The sequence below is a fragment of the Poecilia reticulata genome, chromosome 10 (assembly GCF_904066995.2).
Source record: "Poecilia reticulata chromosome 10, P_reticulata-male-v2, whole genome shotgun sequence".
NCBI classification, from domain to species: Eukaryota; Metazoa; Chordata; class Actinopteri; order Cyprinodontiformes; family Poeciliidae; genus Poecilia; species Poecilia reticulata.
Genome location: NC_088839.1, coordinates 12851869 through 12871956, shown reverse-complemented (window position 1 = coordinate 12871956; position 20088 = coordinate 12851869). Strand labels below are relative to the sequence as shown.

The window sequence follows — 20088 nt, the reverse complement described above, 5'->3', positions numbered from 1 at the left end:
ATTTTCTACTGATAATATAACTGGAATTGTGTGTTTTCATCTGGACAGACCAACACTTTATATGGGTTTGGTGTTAAATACAGGAAACATTTAGAAAAGTTCCTCTCCCCCACCGTTAAGTAAGGTGGATGATCTACGAAACTGCAAGAAAGCTGAAACGTGCCATCATTTGGCGTTTTGTTGCGTGACCCAGCTGGTCGTGTCTGCAGGATGCATCGGTACCTTGTGGGCAGAGTGTTGCAGGCCATTCTCAGTTCCTCCTCTGACGCAGGACGAGATGAAGTCTGCGAGAAACCGTCATCTTCCGAGTTCTGCGAGTGGTTCAGGGGGACGTAATCCTTCCCGTCCTGAGGGGAAGGAGAGGAACTTCAACACCGCGTTTCGTAATAACCAGCGGGCAAAAGGCTCTGGTTTGTTGCTGCAGATCCAGGAGAGCTTACAGGTAGACTGTTGTCCTGCAGCAGGTCTCCCAGGATCTGAACCAGAGCAGGGAACGTCGGCCTCTCTTTGGGCTCGCCCTGCCAGCAGGCCAGCATGATGCCGTATCTGCCAGCAGAGGGCAGTACAGTCACAACAACAGCACATCACCTCCTATAACTTGGCAACACAAACTTAAATCCTGATTGATTTCCACGGCGTGCCGTCAGCTGGATGACACCTTGCTCCAGAAATTGGCTTGATAAATTAGAGGGATTTCAATTCATAAATCCTACTTGACAGGGAAAGAAAGCCCATTTCTCCTCTGCACGAGGAAGAAATATTTACATTTCAGGAGAGGCTGTCTCCGGTGCTCTCATTCTGACGCCATCCTTCAACCGTTTGCAGAAGTCTTCATCAATCTGCACCCCCGGGTACGGAGAAGCACCTGCGTGCACACAAAGGGGGAAGCCCATTAATTAACATGTCAAGAGACAAGCACATTTCTGCAAGAGTTTGCGCTTTTAAAAAAAAAAAAATTATATGAATGAATAAACGACGGTTCTCGAGTGTGGTCCGATTCTGAGATTACCGAGTGAAAAGATTTCCCAGAGGAGGACTCCAAAGGACCACACGTCGCTCTGGCTGGTGTACACTTTGTCGAAGATGCTCTCCGGGGCCATCCACTTCAGAGGCAGGCGAGCCTGAGAGGCCGCCGAGGCAGATGGAGCAGCGACGGGAGCAAAAACAATCAAATGTAATCATCGTGTGGATGGTTTATCGCAACAACACAAAGTATTTTCTCGTCCAGCTGCAGGAGATAACGGCGCTCGGCGGGACAGACATACGTTGCCTTTCCTGACGTAATCGGGGTCTTTGTAAATGTCTCTGGCCAAGCCGAAGTCGCAGATCTTCACCACGTTGTTCTCTGACAGGAGAATGTTCCGGGCCGCCAGATCCCTGTGGATGCACTGCAGACACGCACATACACAAGCGCACGCACACACGAGGTCATCAGTATTCTGCAGACAGGTGTTTCTGCATGGAAACGTTTCAGTGCATTGTCTCCCACCTTGTTTCTTCACTGAAGTGTGGGAATTTTTTTATTTTTTTTTTTATTTTTATCTGAAGTAGGCAAAGAGAAATGTTCTTGTTTTGTTGTTTTTAAAAGCGGATGTAGGAGTGTGTGCAGTGTTTGGTTCCAGCTATTCAATTATATAAATTACGTCCCAATTTAATTCAAACCCTGTGATTGTTATTGTGAAAATTATTTGATTTAAAATTAGCTCAAAAATGTCAGCCCATTTTTTTATTATTTAATTTGCTGTTAGTAATTACTTGCTATAGTTATTATTTATAGAAGAAATAATAATACTGTGTTATTCATGAATTGTAATTGTAGATGCATCGTTTAATCTTAACTTTAACCATAGCTTTTTTTTCCTCAAAGTTTAAAATTTTCTAATAAAAAAACAACAACTGATCCTGTAACTTCACGATTAAGTGACTGAATTTTTGGAAACTGAACCTCTCATTAGTACTTAATATTTATTAGTTGGATTTCTTTAGATAGAAAACATTTTACAGATTATAACCTGAACTTTCCTGCATTGGTAAAGTTGGAACGAATTAGATTGCATGATGCTTCCTGACTGTATATGATTTTATGATTAGAGTTTGAATTTCTGGTCTGGATCCATTTGTGGGCGTTTATGGGTGCTACACAAATAAACTGAATCAATTACTGGCACTTTAACGACACCCTAAACTTATTTATCAATATTTCTTCAAAGGTCTAATGTGCAAAATCTGTAATTTAACTAGCAACTATATGGAATAAGTTGATGCTTTGAGATATAACTTGTAAATAGATGCCGTTTTTCCCTGCTCTTGTTAATTCAGCTTCGTTTTTGGGCTACAACATACACATGATCTAATTTGTGCAAATTAGTTTTAATTAGGATTATTATTTCTATATTCATCACTAAACTCCTGAGGTTTTGTAAAGAATTTGTCTTTTGGGAACAAAAGTGGAGGGAACTTTGAATTCTGATGCATTTAATGGGAAAAGAAAAAATCAGATTTTTCAGTATGTGACCTCTCAGTCATTGGTTAATAAATTGGTGTCTTATTTATCACAAGTTAAGCTCTGTGTCAAATGTACTTTGTTATTGGAACCATGACTACCATCTTTGATTTTATGTGAATTTTCTTTGATATTGTCATCGTTACTACAATCTTTATTTAAAAAGTTAAATCAATAACCACATAATTGGTTATTGAGCAGAAGAAATAAGCAGAATGGTAAATTCTTTCTTTCTTTGAGTGAGAGAACTGGACGAGCCACAGATGGTTTCAACCTGATCCATCTACTCCACACAGCCTCGTTTGCTCCTTTTCCCACAACGTAACGGTGACATTAACCTTTCTGGAGGCCAGGAACTCCATCCCACGGGCCACCTGGAAGCTGTAGCATATCAAGTCCTCTATGGTCAGCGGGGTTTTCCACAGGTCCTCCACTGGAGAGAGAAAAGATCGTGGAGCTGCCTTTATTTGGAAACTATGAGTGGTGCGATTCAGAACTCTGACGAGGCGAAGCTGACTCACTTTTCTCCGCCGCCTGGTTCTGATTGGACGCGTTGGATGATGTAACCCGAGGGCTGCCGAGCAGCGAGGAGGAAACCGGAGGAGTCCGCCGAGCTCTTTGATCCGTCTGACCGGCTTCGATCATCCTCCTCATCTGGCTCTGGGTTTTTGGTGAGCGGTCCTAAATAGGACACAGATTGTTGATTCATCTCCCAAAAAAAAATAAATAAATAAATAAATTCTGAAAGAGTTACATATGTTGGAGCAGATTGAAACTGTTAAAAAAAAAAAGAAAAAAAAAGGAATTACATAAGGAAAAACAAAGCGTAGATGGAAATATTACACGGAGTAAATATAGCATAAAAAGCGGTTAAGCCACAATCAGAGCAGAAACGATTTTAGAAATGCTGAGAATGCTTCAGTGGCTGCTGCGCTCCGATACCCTGTAGGGAAGGAAGAACTCCCTCTTGGCTCGTAGGAAGTTGGAGAGATTCCCATATTTGCAGTACTCCACTATCACCATCAGCGGACCTGTTGATGGAGACGTTGGAAACATTACATACAGAATTAACTCAGATTTGATCTACAACTTCTGTGCGCATAATAATGAGACGAGTGAGCGTTTTGGCTATGCATAAATTTGATGCATATTTCATTTACTAGAATGTTTAGTGGATTGCAGCATACGAGGGGATGTATATTTATGTAAATGAATAATTCAGTAGACCAACAACTTACTGTAGATCACAGTGTGCGTAATTATTAGGCGTGACAGGGAAACAAAATAATCAAAATCAATGAAGATTAATTTAAAATCCAACCTTAAACCCACTGGCAGGTTTTAAAAGACACTTTCTCTAAACAGAGGCGCAGGAACAAGCCGGCGCCTTTGGAGAAGTCCACAGGGCAACATTATGGTGCAGAAAAGATTTAAGATCTTTCTTAAAGAGGAAACGGTATGAAAATACCCCCCGACCTAAACCATGTTGAGGACTTATGGACTCTTCTTAGAAACACAGTCCACCTCTCTGAACAGCATCTGGGAGGATCTGGCTGCTGCTGCACAAAATAACTGATCAACAGATCCAGGAACCGATGGATCAGTTCCTGGATCGATCCATCGTGAAATCTTGTGATTGTTATTGGAAAGAAGAGCAGCCACATTGCTTTTTATAATGTCAGAAATGTGTAAAAATGTTAAATTGTTTATTACTCTCTCTTAACCATATAAAAAGGCAGGATGGGAGCATCTTATATTCATTTAGCTGGATAATAATTATTCACACTAATAGTTGCATAATAACCGTGCACACGCACTCACATATTCCCCGGAGAAAGGTTTAACATTTCAGATTGACAGAGCACACTGTTTGTGCTCAGTCATAATATTAAACTTCAGAAATACAACTTGTCAAATAATTATGTGTAGAAAAAAAGCTGGATTTTTTTTCCTTTAGCATATTCAGACATTCTGCAGCTTGAGTTTCCCCCCCCCCATCTTGAAATTATTTAATGGGCTGCTTTTGTTTAGGATAAACATTTTCAGATGTACACCAATAATAATAATAATGTGCTGCACATGTCTTACTGATGTACGGGTTTAGGAAAGGGTTTTAGTTTTGTTTCTTGTTTTTGGTATAAAAAGTGGAATTAATGCTAAAAACATCAAAAAGATATTCCTGAAATTAAAGCAGCGAAATTATTTCACTTACATTATTTTACGACACACGTTTGGTCGTAGGCAAATTCAGTTTCAGGTTTTTAACGTGTAACTTTTTAACTTCATGGTCAAGTTGTGAACTACTCTTTTTCGGCCCATTTCATGAATCCCAGTAAAATATGCTGCAATCTGTGGCTGTAGTGAGATAAAATATGAATAACTTTGCAAGGCACTTCAAAACTACTGATGAGATGTGGTTTTTATACAAACATAAAAAGTAAATCGTGTGATGTCAGGACTCACCATTGGGTTTGGTGCAGGCTCCTAACAGGTTAACCACGTTCAGATGGTTACCGATGTGAATCAGGATCTTTAGCTCCGACATCAAAGCCTTGTGCTCACTGGCCGTGGCTCCGTCTGCAACACGCGCACATTTACTCATTTCAGACGGCTGTGCTTTTTTTTCTCTTTGCGCTGCACCTCCATTTACACTTTCCCCCGATGTTTCCGAGCGCGCTCGCAGTGGAAGCCTGAACAATTATTTTAACAAGCTCACGGAGATTTTCTGCAGGTGTGGCTGATTAACACTCGGCTCTGAAACCTCCTTTTTGAAGCTGTTTACGGCTTCACACGTCTTTCTACTGCTTCTCTGGGGGCCCCTGTAAAAGCCGCGATCCAGGCACGGTACAGAACAGCCAATATTTCTGGGGACGAGTAAAGTTTATGAGCAATCAGCCATAATTCCCACGGAGTGGCTCCGCTCTCAAGCCATGCTTCCTGTTTTTGTCTGAAACCCCCGAGTCCTTGCAGCTGTAGGTGAAGTCGTTGGAAGACAAAAGTGGATTAGGTGAGGGTTTATCTAGTGAACCACAACAGTTACATCTGAGCTGGAACCAAAGGCTTTCCACAAAGAGAAACATTATCGCATTTGTAGGTCTAAAAGTTTCACCAAACCTAATTAGCACACACACGCACACACACATTGTACTTCAGTTCAACAGCTTAAATGTGTTTCCATTATTTGTGTATCAATGACTTACTACAGTGCACGATTCACAATTAAAAGCATGTGCATTTGGTTCACACTGAACCCAGAGCTTCACCTTTTAGCATCTTGACGGCCACCGTGTTTAAGCTGTTGCTCTTGCTGATGCCGTAGATCGACGCCTCCATCACTTTTCCAAAGGCGCCGTGGCCCAAAACCTTTCCTGTGTCATTGAAGCAGAGAGAAAAAATGATGCTAGTTAAGGAAATAGTTGTGGTAGGACATTTTTGCAGAACAGACAAGGAGGAGAAATTATGATATCGATTGCAGCGTTTGGAAAAATAAAAAATACAACGTGTTGCCATAAGATTGAGTTGTGAAACAGATGCTTCTCCTTGGGGCGTTTTTAAAAAGCTCTTGTGGAAATGAGCACATTTTGAACATTAGCACTCCACTTGGCAGCTCTCAGCACAGCTGGCTGTGATTTAAATGCATGCTGTTATGGATTCTGGAAATGGAAAAATAATTCAGCTTCTCCCATCTATTAACGCTCAACCATCCCTGGGTACATCATCACACACACCCTTCCCTCCTACATGCCTTGTTAACCATCTATCCATTCCTCTGTCCCGACTTTTCTTTTCCCAAGCTGCTCACCCAGTCGGAGTCTGTCTTTGGAGATCTCCCACTGCGACGAGTCGTAGGGCAGGTACTCCGACTGCTCGTCCAGCGGCACCTCCCCAGGGTCCATTATGATTGACAGATAGCCTGTCTTTATGTCTGCTGGGTTAACCTGCAGTTCACAGAGGGAGACGATTCTTGTAAGGCAAGGAGGTTAGAGGTCAGGATAAACGTTGGACGGGAAGAATACAAGCTAAAAGATGTCACTTTGCATTTAGGTTTGTTTTTGTTTGACAGTGTCAAGTAGACCAACATTTAGCAGAGCAAGAAAAGACAGAAAGTGTCGACTTACAGCCAGAATGCTGTGGTTTCAAAAACAAGATTGTTTCAGTGTTTAAAATGACTTGAAAATCTTCATGACTATACCTGGAAATGTTTGTAACAATATCTTATAGCAGGTATGGTAAAGTGTAATGCAGAAGGAAGGTAAAAACTTTTTCTAAGCTTAATGTCATAACATGAAAGAAAACATGTTTTTTGTTATACAAGAAAACCTCAGAGAGACAATGTGGGCTGTTGCTCACAAAAAGCTCACACATGACGTCAAGCCGTTAGTCACTGCGACTGTTTATAGAGCATCACTGATGATTTATGTAATTATGGTTTAAGTCCACCGAGGGAATACCTGTTTGTGTAACCAGCGCTGTGCTATTTCATTTACATAATTTCATTCTTTTTAACCTTTTTTGAGGTGACAAGAAAATATCAGATGATGATTCAATCATTTGTGATTTACGGATTACAACAGCAGCTTCATTTAGAGCAGATTATCTGCTGGTGAGATCTAGGATAGTTTACATCTTGCCAGAGATCAAGGTCAAAAAAGGCCAAAGATCAAGGTCAATCAAGGTCCTAAATCTAAACCCTTTTTTCAGTTATTGAATTTTGTGACCAAATAATAATGATCTGGTATTTACCATATCCTACAATTAACATAATCTGAGATCAAACGAATTGAAACAAGAGACTCCTCATTGCCATTACTTATTAACAAAATACGACACCAAACAAAAAAGCAAAAAATAAAAAAATAAAACACGTGAAAATTATTCACTAGTGGTGAATGTGAGAGCCACTTTGGGTTGAACTCAGAGATACTGTGAGTCGAACACATGTTCCAAACAAACTCCAGTCCAAAATTGAAGGAGAACTGAACATAAAACTGCAAACAGACTGACCAGGTCCAAACATTTCACAAAATGCTCTGAATGGGAAGTCAAGACACGGTCAAAAAGAAATGATGCAATCCATGGGCTCAGCCCACTTTCTCGTCCATCAAAAACCAGTATGCCAGTAAGCATGCCGGTCATTCCTCTTACACTCCCACATCATCTCGTCCACCATCCAAATCTCCAGTCCTGCAGATACCAGCTTTCACGCAGCTCTGCCAATGTTCCAGCTTAGCATTTTAATGAACTAAATTGGGCTATTAGAAGAAACAGATTTTGTTTCATGCTCATAATCGCTCCAATAAGGCTTTGTTTGCTTGAGTAGCTGTTTTACCTTAAACCTTTTCTTTTTATTTACTCAGGTTATTTTTGTCTTCTATTAAAATTAGACAAAAAAACTGGAGAAAAGTTCTTTCTAGCAATACAGTCATGGACATTTAAAATACTAAATTTGTAGAATCTAATATGGAGGTCCTTTGTGAGTAATCTTTACTGTTTCAATGATGGACTTTAAACGGTTTGTAAATCACATTACAGCCCCGGCCTGATGGCACTTGCGAAAGGCCAGGACATTTTTTTCATCCAGAAACAATAAAACCCAGCGCCCAATAAAATTGATGAAAACTAATTTGAGTCTACTTTTTCACCCAGGCCTTTTCTTCATGAATCGTGTGTCATGAAAAACTGCTTATGAACAGCAACAATTTAAAAAATGACAAAAAAAAAGACACAACAAAAAAGAAGAATTTTTGAACGAAACACAGAGGGTGAAAAATGGCGGTGCCTGACCCGTTTCACATTGCAGAAGATGAGGATGAGCAAAGCCCAGAAGAACACAGCGATGACTCCTGTCCCGATCAGGATGACTATCTCCACGTTGGCCTTGTCGCTTGAACCTTTTCAAAAGGGGAGGGGGAGAAAAAAAATATTTACAATAACCATTCTGCCTCCGTCCTTCCTCTGTGCCACCTACAGGGGGTGCTGTAGTACAAAGCATCTGCCCCCATCTCTCCGACATTAAATCTTGTGCTGAAATCAGTGTGCTGAGCAGACTCCTTTCAGGTATTTGTGTTGGAAGCACTTCCAGCAATCCCATTAGATTATTCACCCTGCATACAAAATGCCCCAGAAGTCAATGACTTTAATTTGCTTGCGGAGAGCCGTGCGTCGGAGTAAGCACAAAACTTCAGCAGTGAAAGGTGTGAGAGTTGGAAAACTAGGCACGCTCCGTGTGTGAGGCAGGAGGTCAGGCGCAGCGGTGATTTCAGGCCTGAGTGCACCCGAGAGTTATCTGTGTGTGTGTGTGTGTGTGTGCGTGCGTGCGTGCGTGCGTGCGTGCGTGCGTGTGTGTGTGTGTGTAGCTGTCTCACCGATGACCCTCACGGCGGCTGAGGAGTGGACGCAGCCTCGCTGGTTGCAGGCGGTGCAGGTGTAAAGTCCAGCATCCTCCTCTGTGACCCGCTGGATACTCAGCGTGCGGTTCGAGTCATGCAGCTGGATCCCTGTGGGGGAAATGGAGAACGATTCTTGGCCCTCGCTTGCACATTCTGCGGAAAACGGCTTCGCTGCAATTGGGTTTGGTGCTTGATTTATAAAGATTCTTGTCAGAGGTCTGGACTTCCAAGCAGAAGCTCTCATTTATTATTCCATCAACCTACACGTCTTAGGAGCCTGTCAGAGCAAACTCGGAAAATTAGCTGTCACTCAAACCTGTGCTGACCCACTCAACTTTCTTGGAGAGATTCTTAGAGTGAAAGTAAATATGAAATTAAAATTCTGTCTAATCCTGTTCCTTGAAATTGTATTCTTACATGCACTGTTGCTGTTTTGTCATATTGCTACTGCAAATGTAAATGCACCTTATTGGGATGGTAGATGTGAAATCAAGATAGAGAAATGCGTATTCTTCAAGTGGAAGAAAAATATTTTTCCAAGTTCTTTTTTTTTGTTTTTTATTTGTTTTTCCAAATAAAAATGTGAAAAGTGCGGCTTGAATGCTAACTCGGCTCTCCCGGGGTCAATACTTTGATTGAACCCTTTTACCAAAAACAAAATCTTTGCAAACAAACTCTTCAGTCGTACCTCTGGTTCATTGTTTAGGGTTGTTACTGCAACTCCTTTTCTTACCCTGTATTTAACTCCATCCTTCTTCCCCATCAAAATTTCCTGCACCCACCTTGTGCTGTCATTGAGATGGTTTGATTGTTTACCTTTCCACCACACAGTATTTTGAATGTAGAGTAAGTTTAATCTCATCTGACCGGACCGTCGTCTTGTTTTCTTGTTTGGGTGTGACTTGCCAGGTGAGCTGGGTGGCTCTGCTGGATGGGGGTAAATTTGCTCACCTGACATTTGGTGGAGGGGCTGGTTGTCTTTGAACCAGGACAGGCGGGGCAGTGGTCTGCCCTCCACGTCGCACTCCATCCGCAGAGACCCGGTTACGTTCACCGTCAGGTTGCTGAGGCTGCGCTTGTACCGAGGCGCCTCCAGGGCTGTGAAGGTAAACAGAGAGATGCACGATCGCAACTTAGAGGTTAGATTTATGGTCCAAGCCCAACAAGTCCATAACCTGACATTTGGGCAGGAACGGGCCAGAATTATTTGCTTGACGGTCGGTTCCGGTCAGGGTCAAGCTTCTGAGGCACGTTAGATAAGTGTACAAAACATACAGGGCAGAGAAAACCAAAGAAGAATGCACAATGTCTAGTTGTGTTAATCTCCTTGTAATTGCATGAATAGAGGAGTAGCTGGCCTTCAGTTTTTCTACTATGTTTTCTGTCAGCACATATCTGTTCCATGAAAGCGCCAGGTACTCCCTGTGTCAAGCGTGGATGTGGGTACCTAGGTGCGTGGGCATTAGTGAGTAGGTGTAATTGCGTGCCTCCGGCATTTAAGTACCAGCCTCTCACTGCTACGACCCTTGTGTATGTCCCAATGCTGAGAGCTGAACCTGAAACGGCTCCAGTTAGGCTGAATCATTCCTGCTGGTGTGCGCATCTCTGTGTTTTGTCGCTTTTCTTGCTCACCTTTGACGGAGATGTATCGAAACAGGCACTGTTTTTCCTCGCCGCGTCTTCCCTGAGCTTTGCACACGTAGTGTCCCTCGTCCTGCAGCCGCACGGACTCCATGGTGAAGTCCAGGACCCAGCTGTTGGAGTGCGGCTGGAAGGACGGCTCGGCTGGCAGGGACTCGGCGTAGTGGTGCACGCTGCCACAGTCCAGCCCTTGGGGCTTGCCTTGCTGGTCCTGCAGAGCCTGGGGGTTAAGGCGGAACCACTGCAGCTGGTCGTAGGTGTAGTTGTCGGCGCTGCAGGACAGAGACACTTTGTCCTGCTCCAGGGGATTCTCAGAAGGACGAACATCCACGCTGAAACCTTCAGGAATGGCTTCAAGGTAGAGAGACACGGGGGGCAGTGAGAGGTTTGCAATATACATTTATGGAACGAGTTGCCTGTAAAGCCAAGCCATCTGAATTGCAACAAGATAAAAAGGGCTTGCAAAAGGTTTTCCAGTGGCCTGTAGCCACAGAACACAGATGAAATGGTCTTTGTTTGGAGTATCTCAATAAAATGGTGCAGTGGAATGTAATTTGGGATGCTCACAGAGGAAGTTCACCTTGTTCTGGGAAGTTTTTTCATGACGATTTCTTTGGCATTAAAGTATTACAGGTTATAACGTGCACAAAGCCCTCCAAAAGTACTCATTCTTTTTGAACTTTTCATATTTCGCAATGACAAACATCAGTGCCCTAACACGAGGTACTGCATAATTTGTGAAGCTAAAAGATGCAAAGAATTAAAATACATGGTTTTCAAAATGGATTGGAGAAAATTGGCTTAAAGGTTTATGAAAGGTTATGAAATGATAATAATAGTTTGGGTTTTCTTGGGTTTTGTGTGCTTATGTGTGAGAGACACCAAATGGTGCAGTGGAATACTCACTGGTCACATAAAAGTAGATGGGGAACTCATCTTTGCCCACTTTGTTTTCAGCAGAGCACTTATAGATGGCGGAGACGCTGGCGTTGCGTATCTGAATCCTGCTCACGATCTATTAGGAGAGAAAAACATAGTGAAGAGTTGGATTTATGCTGAGGAAGAGCGCAAATTTAAAAAGGAAGTGATGTGATGTGATCTGGATTTAGACCAGGTTTATCGCTGACTGGCCAGAAAACTTGCAAACCAAATCTGGTGTGATTGAAAGAAATAGGATGTTTATATGTCTGAGCATGAGTATGCATTATTGTGGCTATTTCCTTTAATAGCAGTGGTGTGTAAACTTGCAGGTGTGTGTATGTGCGACACACACATACACACGCACCCACCCCACACACACACACACACATGCACACACACACACATGTCTGGATGTGTGTTTATATCCAACTCCTAAAGGAAGTCTGCAAAGGAAGTCTGTTCTAAATATTTCTACAGTGGAAATGGCTCTTGACTTGGTAAGCTATTCTGTTTTGGAGCTCAGAATCTGGACACTTGAGTAAAATAGCAAAACTAATAGTGTTATTTATAGGTTTTTAATCAAATCTCAACATGCAATGTATTTTTTCTTAAGTACAGAAACATAGCAGTCTTGCATCCCTAAGGAATTTGAATAAAATGCAAATATAAAAAGTTGTGATGAACCTTCTCTTGATTATCCACCACTTCAATAGATGTTTCAGCAGGTTCAACATCATTCACGGTATTTTCTGAGTAAATGTCCTGCCAGTTCTGACAGTCTGCCGTCCTGTCGCTCCCGCTCTTCCTGTCTCGCTGCACTCTGGAGAGAAGCACAGACACACCTCGTGACATCTCCTCTTATTGACATGTGCAGCAGAGAGAAACCAGTTGGCAAGAATTCAGAAACATCAAACTACATCATGGACTTTAAAATAGGACTTTTTGTTCCGCCCCTTCTTGCCCAAGTTGGACTTTCAAATTATCCTACAAGTCAATTATCGCAGGTCTCCTAGCAACTAATGGAAAAAACCATTTGTATCGTGGCGATCCACAGTGTGAACATCGTAGCAGAGCTAATGAAACATGAAATGGAATATTTTAGCTTTCTTGCCCAAAGGCAACGTTAATGTATTATAAGAAGGTAATGGGATTAAGTTTCACATTACTGTCTAAATAATCATCAAAAATTCAAAGGCCACCTAAACATTTCTAATGACTTAAGAAATCAGTGCTATCATTAGGACGTTATAATATGAACTGCCCTTATCGTCAATATATGGGCACCCTCAACATAAAAGTACTGTAATTAGACCATCATACTTTCCTACATACCTTGAAGTACCTTGAATAGTACTCAGTTCAAGGTACTTCAAGGTATAAGCAGAGGTGAAAGTAGGCAGTACGGTCTACTAAAAGATTTAGCGGGGGTATGCAATACCTGCAAGAGAAGAGAGAGGAGCGGCTGTCTGCTGTAAAGATTCAATGGGCGCATGTGCAACCGCTAATTAGGTCTCATAGCATCTCAACATGTCAACATTGCAGCCAGTGGGCTGAGGGAAATACAGCTTTATTTTGTAGCAATTCATGAGCTACACAGCTTTTATTGCTTCGCAAAAAATGTCATCAGCACAGAAACTCCAAAGCACACAAAGAAGAAATTGTATATACAGTATATCCCATCCATCCATCCATCCATCCATTTTCTTAACACCCTTGTCCCTTAATGGGGTCGGGAGGGTTGCTGGTGCCTATCTCCAGCTAACGTTCCGGGCGAGAGGCGGGGTCACCCTGGACAGGTTGCCAGTCTGTCGCAGGGCAACACAGAGACAGACAGGACACACAACCATGCACACACACACACTCACACCTAGGGGCAATCCATGTTTTTGGACTGTGGGAGGAAACCAGAGTACCCGTAGAAAACCCACGCATGCACAGGGAGAACATGCAAACTCCATGGAGAAAGACCGGGGCCGGGAATGAAGCCCAGAACCTTCTTGCCACAAGGCAACAGCTCTACTATCTGTGCCACTGTGCCGATCAGGTTTTTTCCTGCCGATACCGATCACCGATGAGGGCTGATCACCGATACCGATAACATAATTATTATTATTATAATTTTTTATCATAAACACTACCGCTTACATTATGTGGAAAAAGGAACCATGAATTCACCTAAATTTTGACAAAAACTTGTTTTTGTTAACTTTTTCCAAGAAGAAAACTATACAAAACAGGCATTGTGCAAATTGTACTGCTATTGGTAATACTATCTTTAACAGACTGATAACATATGAAGGCTCTGAAGAGGCTAAATAATGCAAAGAGCCAAAATAAAACCGCTCAACATTGCCAAAAAATTCAAGTATAAAACTTAACATTCAAAGGCAAATACAAGATCCATTACAATAAACAATCCTGAGTTACTGAATGAAAACTTCCTGATAGCATGGCGGCTAGCTGATTACTGCTAGTTCTGAGTGGCTGTTTCTGACTGAGCAGAGTAAGACTGCCAAGACATAATGTCTTGGCAAAGCCGACACACAGAGCAAGAAAAGGCAGAATAAAAGTTGTTGGAGCTATTTTTTTTAATTTCATTATCCATTTGAATTTTGTTACTTTATTCTTAAATTTCTATTTTGTATTATTTACAGTTTATTTGTAGGTTGATAATTGTTGATTTAATTTTTTTGTTTTATTATTTTCTTATTTATTTTCTAAATTTAGACAGGAAGTAATGTGGGTCAGTCCACATAGATAAGTGCAGGGGCCTGGAGAAGGACCAGCAGGCATTTGGGTTTGGGGTCGATGGTTTTTAAGAGTGGTAGCATGAGAACAAATGAAAGTTTGATCTCTGTAATTGTTTGGTGAAAGAGGAAAATAAATCACCAAGAACAATCAATAAGTTTGGACATTGAACCTTGTTTTGCCTGTGTCTAGAATCATGACCCCAGTGCCTCAGTAGTGGCTTGGTGGAACTTTTATTGGATGTTTGGCTTTGCGAACAGTCAGAAGTGGTTCTGTTTGGTTCTTCACCTGTTTATCAGCTTTATTGTACTTTTATTGTAGGGCACTGCAGCCGCTGCAATTAATAAAACAAGCGACAAAAACTGAGCTAATCCCCTGTGTTCTAAAAACGTGGTGATATTTATAACAGTTGTCAAACTACGGCTCCTACAGCATATTTAAAATAAAACGATTGACCAATATAAGTAGATATTCACCCCTTCTTGTATCTTGACAGAACTAACAGAAACTAAAGTGTTTATAGATTTGTATCATGTAGAATTTATCAAACACCAGTTTTCTAATCTTTATTTTAAGTCATATTTAATAGATCCAATAACAAGTGATGGCGCTACTATTATATTTGTGACAGATTTCTCCTTGTCCTGTATTGGGATAAAATGGTTTTCTGGACACAATGCATGTCAATTCATATGCATATCAGTAATGCATATCAATTAGCAGGAGTACGAAAGATGTGAAAATAATTAACTGTACTACATTAAGAAATTGTATTTAAGCCTCGGTGCTACATGAAGCTCATTTTGAAACAATGCAAGTTAAAAACAATATTTCGTATTGTTTTTAATATGAAATATTATATATATATATATATATATATATATATATATATATATATATATATATATATATATATATATATATATATATATATATATATATATATATATATATATATTTGCTGCCACCCTCTTGCCACCCCATAAATGTTTTTCTAGATCTGCCCCTGGTAAATATATATTTACCATAATGTTTGGTCTAATATATAATTACATATATTACGTATATAATTAATATATAATCTAATATATATTTACCATATTTGGTAAATAAGGACACTTTTAATGCAAAGATGCTCTAAAATAAGTCCATTGAAAGTCCATTAAAAATGCCAACTTTGCATTAAATGATCAAAATTTACAAAGTCATGCAAAGTTGCCACTTTTAATGGACTTTTAATGCAACTTTTAGAGCAACTTTGCATTAAAAGAGTCATTATTTGCCGAACGACACTTCTTGACAACAGTCAGACATTCATGAAGACTCCTTCATGTTCATGACAGATGTTATGTCATGTTTATGACAGTGTCATGTCAGTCTTATAAATAATATATATTATAATTTATCTAATAATATTATTTATAATAATAAATATATTATTATTTATATAATATAAATAATACTATAAATATTATTATATTATTATCATAATACATATTATTACAATAAATAATATTTATCATGATTAAATAATAATTTAATTATTAATTAATTTAATTATCTAATTAAATTAATTAATAACTGGGTTTTCTCCCTAGGGTGTCTGGTCTGGGCTCACCCTTAGAAATAGGGTGAGAAGCTCGGTCATCTGGGAGGGACTCAGAGTAGAGCTGCTGCTCCTCCACGTCAAGAGGAGCCAGGTGAGGTGGCTCGGACATCTGGTCAGGATGCCTCCTGGACGCCTCCCTGGTGAAGTGTTCTGGGCACGTCCCACCGGGGGAAGACCCAGGACACGCTGGAGGGTCTATGTCTCTCGGCTGGTCTGGGAACGCCTTAGGATTCCCCCAGAGGACATGGAACAAGTGGCTGGGGAGAGGGAAGTCTGGACTTCCCTTCTTAAGCTGCTACCTCCGCGACCCGACCCAAGAGGAATGGATGGACAGTGGAAATTTCAACTCCCTTACACTTTACACAAGTTTTCACTGTTCATTAACATATCCATCAATATCCATATCGATGTATCCATGTTTGTTCTCGTGCCGCTTTCATCAGAGCAGAGGTTGAGCTTTTAGACTCAACGGTCTCCTTGTCAATCCAAACTTCCCCAGCCGGGGAAGTTTGTTCTTTAAGATTCGAGAAATCGTTCCCTAGGACAGATTTCTCTTGATGACTCCAGTCTTCTCATGCCGCTTTCGTCCGAGGTTGAGCTTTTAGACTCAACGGTGTCCTTGTCAATCCAAACTTCCCCAGCCGGGGAAGTTTGTTCTTTAAGATTCGAGAAATCGTTCCCTAGGACAGATTTCTCTTTATGAGTCCAGTCTTCTCATGGCGCTTTCGTCAAAGGTCTCAACCTTTTAGACTCAACAGTGTCCTTGTCAATCCAAACTTCCCCAGCCGGGGAAGTTTGTTCTTTAAGATTCGAGAAATTAATCACTTGGACAGATTTCTCTTTATGAGTCCAGTTTTCTCATGCCGCTTTCGTCAAAGGTTGAGCATTTAGACTCAACCGATGTCCTTGTCAATCCAAACTTCCCCAGCCGGGGAAGTTTGTTCTTTAAGATTCGAGAAATTAATCACTTGGACAGATTTCTCTTTATGAGTCCAGTTTTCTCATGCCGCTTTCGTCAAAGGTTGAGCATTTAGACTCAACCGATGTCCTTGTCAATCCAAACTTCCCCAGCCGGGGAAGTTTGTTCTTTAAGATTCGAGAAATTAATCACTTGGACAGATTTCTCTTTATGAGTCCAGTTTTCTCATGCCGCTTTTGTCAAAGGTTGAGCATTTAGACTCAACCGATGTCCTTGTCAATCCAAACTTCCCCAGCCGGGGAAGTTTGTTCTTTAAGATTCGAGAAATTAATCACTTGGACAGATTTCTCTTTATGAGTCCAGTTTTCTCATGCCGCTTTTGTCAAAGGTTGAGCATTTAGACTCAACCGATGTCCTTGTCAATCCAAACTTCCCCAGCCGGGGAAGTTTGTTCTTTAAGATTCGAGAAATTAATCACTTGGACTGATTTCTCTTGATGAGTCCACAGCATGAAGAAATGTGTCCACATTTCTTCATGGGTCCACAGCAAGCTGCCCCAGCCGGGGCAGCTTACTCCACAGTCGGTTAGGGTCTGAAGAGATACATGTCAAATTCATCGTACTCATTCTCGTCTCGGTGACTGCTAATGTCAAAAGTGACCTTAGGAAATAGCTTGTTAACAAGCATTCTCACTCCTGTGGTGACCAAAAGTCCTGCTCCAAAACCCAGGGAAAAAAACCTGACGGGGTTTGCGAATCCTTGCATTATCAACATCTTTGTTAAATACGGTGCTGTCTGTTAAAGAGCTGGTTGTATATAACCTCCTGTTTTGTGATCCAAACATTCATAACCTCAGATGTTCTTTGATCTATGTCATAGATGAGGTCATAGTTACATTGAGTTACTGTAGCTCTGGGGGAATGTCTTGCTTCTGCTCGTTGCTATGGAAACGGTCAAATCAGTTCTGCATGACTCTAACTATTAACCCTTTGCAACTGCATCACTTAATTATTCTAGGTGCCATGATGGACTTCAGAAGGGTATATTTCAGGAAGGTAGGGATTAAAACAGGGATTTTAGTGGTTAAATATGAAGTTTAGATTGACAATCTAATATTAAAACCATTAATTTAAGTAGGATTTTTCATCATTCTATCGGGCTTAAAATTTTGAATCATACTTGACTTAAACATTTCTTAAAAGTAAAATTAAATGTAACTTACAAACATTTGCTGCTGCTGTTGTAAATTGCGACAAGAAATTTATGCCTGCTTGGAGAAGAGCTACAAAAAAAGTTTTTTGATGTAACAATTTTACACGTTGGCATGAAAATAGAATAAAGAATGATACCAAAGAAATGGTGCTGCCGCTCCATATTTGATGGGTTGTAAACAACCCACTTGAACACATTTGTTCTGTATTGTGTGGAAAAGTAAACAATAGACAGAACATAATGTCTTCCAGATTTTTCTGTGTAGCTGAGAGTTTGACACCAACAGCAGCACAACGTCAGCAGCCCACATTGCTGATAGTCGGGATGGAGATAAATGAGTCAATTTCTATGCTATCCAGTAAACTGGTTGTGAGTCTGTTGGTCTTTAACTTCTCTTGTATTTTAACTATTAAACCAACTGGTAAACAAATGTTTATATCTGTTTTTAAAAGAATATTAGCTTCTCTGTCATGTCTCCATCAGATGAGCAGCATTAGCAGCTTTTGGGGACATTATTATTAATAATAATTAGATTGTTTTTGAATACGATGCAGGATTTAAAATGAACTGATGAAGATGGTCTATGTGTCTAGTCTGGCCTGGGAGAGATGTCTGTGGTTCCCTTCTGGACCTGTTTCCCCATCAACCCGATGTGGAAGAATTTAGATCTCACAGCACCTTGCGGTGCCAACACTGCAGCCAGTGGGCTGAGGGAACTACAGCTCTATTCTGTAGCAATTCAAGAGCTACACAGCCTTTATCGCTTCGCAAAAATTTCATCAGCACAGAAACTCCAAAGCAAACAAAGAAGCAATTATACACACACACACACACACACACATATATATATATATATATATATATATATATATATATATATATATATATATATATATATATATATATATATATATATATATATATATATATATATATATATATATATATATATAGATTACAAGAAAGCCTATGACTCAATGCCACACACATGGATCATTGAATGCTTAGAGATGTACAACATCAATAGGACTCTAAGAACCTTCATTGCAAACTCGATGGGGCTGTGGAAAACCACCCTTGAAGCCAACTGCAAGCCACTTGCACAAGTGTCCATCAAATGTGGCATTTGATGGACAAATGCCACATTTGAGATGCTCTGTCCCCACTGCTGTTCTGCATATGCCTGAACCCCCTCAGCCAAATCATCAACAAGACTGGCTACGGATACCGACTCAAGAATGGGGCCACAATCAGTCACCTCCTCTACATGGATGACATCAAGCTGTACGCCAAGAGCGAGCGAGACATCGACTCACTGATCCACACCACCAGGATCTACAGCACTGACATTGGGATGTCATTCGGACTAGACAAGTGTGGTTGGATGGTCACAAAGAGAGGGAAGGTCGTCCACACAGAAGGGGTCTCAGTCCCAGGAGGAACAATAGCAGACATAGAGCACAGCTACAAGTACCTGGGAATACCACAAGCAAATGGCAACCTCGATGAGGTCACAAGGAAAGGAGCCACAGCCAAATACCTCCAACGAATAAGGCAAGTCCTGAGAAGCCAGCTCAATGGCAAGAACAAGATCCGTGCAATAAACAGCTATGCCTTACCAGTAATCAGATACCCTGCCGGAATAATTAGCTGGCCAATGGAAGAGATAAAGGCCACGGATGTTAAGACTAGGAAGCTACTAACCATGCATGGAGGGCTCCACCTCAAATCCAGCACCCTGAGACTGTATACAAGCCGTAAGGAAGGAGGCAGAGGACTAGTGAGTCTGAGAGCCACTGTCCACGATGAAACATCCAAGATTCATAAATACATCAAGGACAAAGCCTCAAAGTATGATGTGCTCAGCGAATGTCTCAGGCAATGGGGAACAGAGGACGAGGTGCTGGAGGTACCGTCATGGGAGGACAAGCCCCTACATGGGATGTACCACCGACAAATAACTGAAGTGGCTGATATCAGAAAATCCTACCAATGGCTGGAAAAAGCTGGACTCAAGGACAGCACAGAGGCTCTCATCCTGGCCGCCCAGGAACAGGCCCTAAACACCAGAGCAATAGAGGCTCAGATCTACCACACCAGACAAGACCCAAGGTGTAGGTTGTGCAAGGAGGCCCCTGAGACAGTC

General features: G+C 41.1%; 1 protein-coding gene across 2 annotated transcripts in view; it reads right to left on the bottom strand.

Moving 5' to 3' along the window:
* Window positions 1-20088, bottom strand: part of flt4 (fms related receptor tyrosine kinase 4) — a 60680-nt gene that overhangs the window by 3379 nt on the left and 37213 nt on the right. For both annotated transcript variants that reach the window (XM_081611395.1, XM_008419919.3), the window contains exons 11-27: window positions 12139-12274; window positions 11440-11548; window positions 10525-10884; window positions 9844-9990; window positions 8869-9000; window positions 8288-8394; window positions 6306-6441; window positions 5767-5871; window positions 4967-5080; window positions 3446-3534; window positions 3025-3184; window positions 2842-2936; window positions 1266-1388; window positions 1010-1121; window positions 766-865; window positions 441-546; window positions 223-347 (exon numbers count right to left, since the gene is read on the bottom strand). In XM_081611395.1, coding sequence (XP_081467521.1) covers window positions 223-347; window positions 441-546; window positions 766-865; window positions 1010-1121; window positions 1266-1388; window positions 2842-2936; window positions 3025-3184; window positions 3446-3534; window positions 4967-5080; window positions 5767-5871; window positions 6306-6441; window positions 8288-8394; window positions 8869-9000; window positions 9844-9990; window positions 10525-10884; window positions 11440-11548; window positions 12139-12274 — 2256 coding nt within the window. The remainder of the gene's footprint in view (window positions 1-222; window positions 348-440; window positions 547-765; window positions 866-1009; window positions 1122-1265; window positions 1389-2841; window positions 2937-3024; window positions 3185-3445; window positions 3535-4966; window positions 5081-5766; window positions 5872-6305; window positions 6442-8287; window positions 8395-8868; window positions 9001-9843; window positions 9991-10524; window positions 10885-11439; window positions 11549-12138; window positions 12275-20088) is intronic.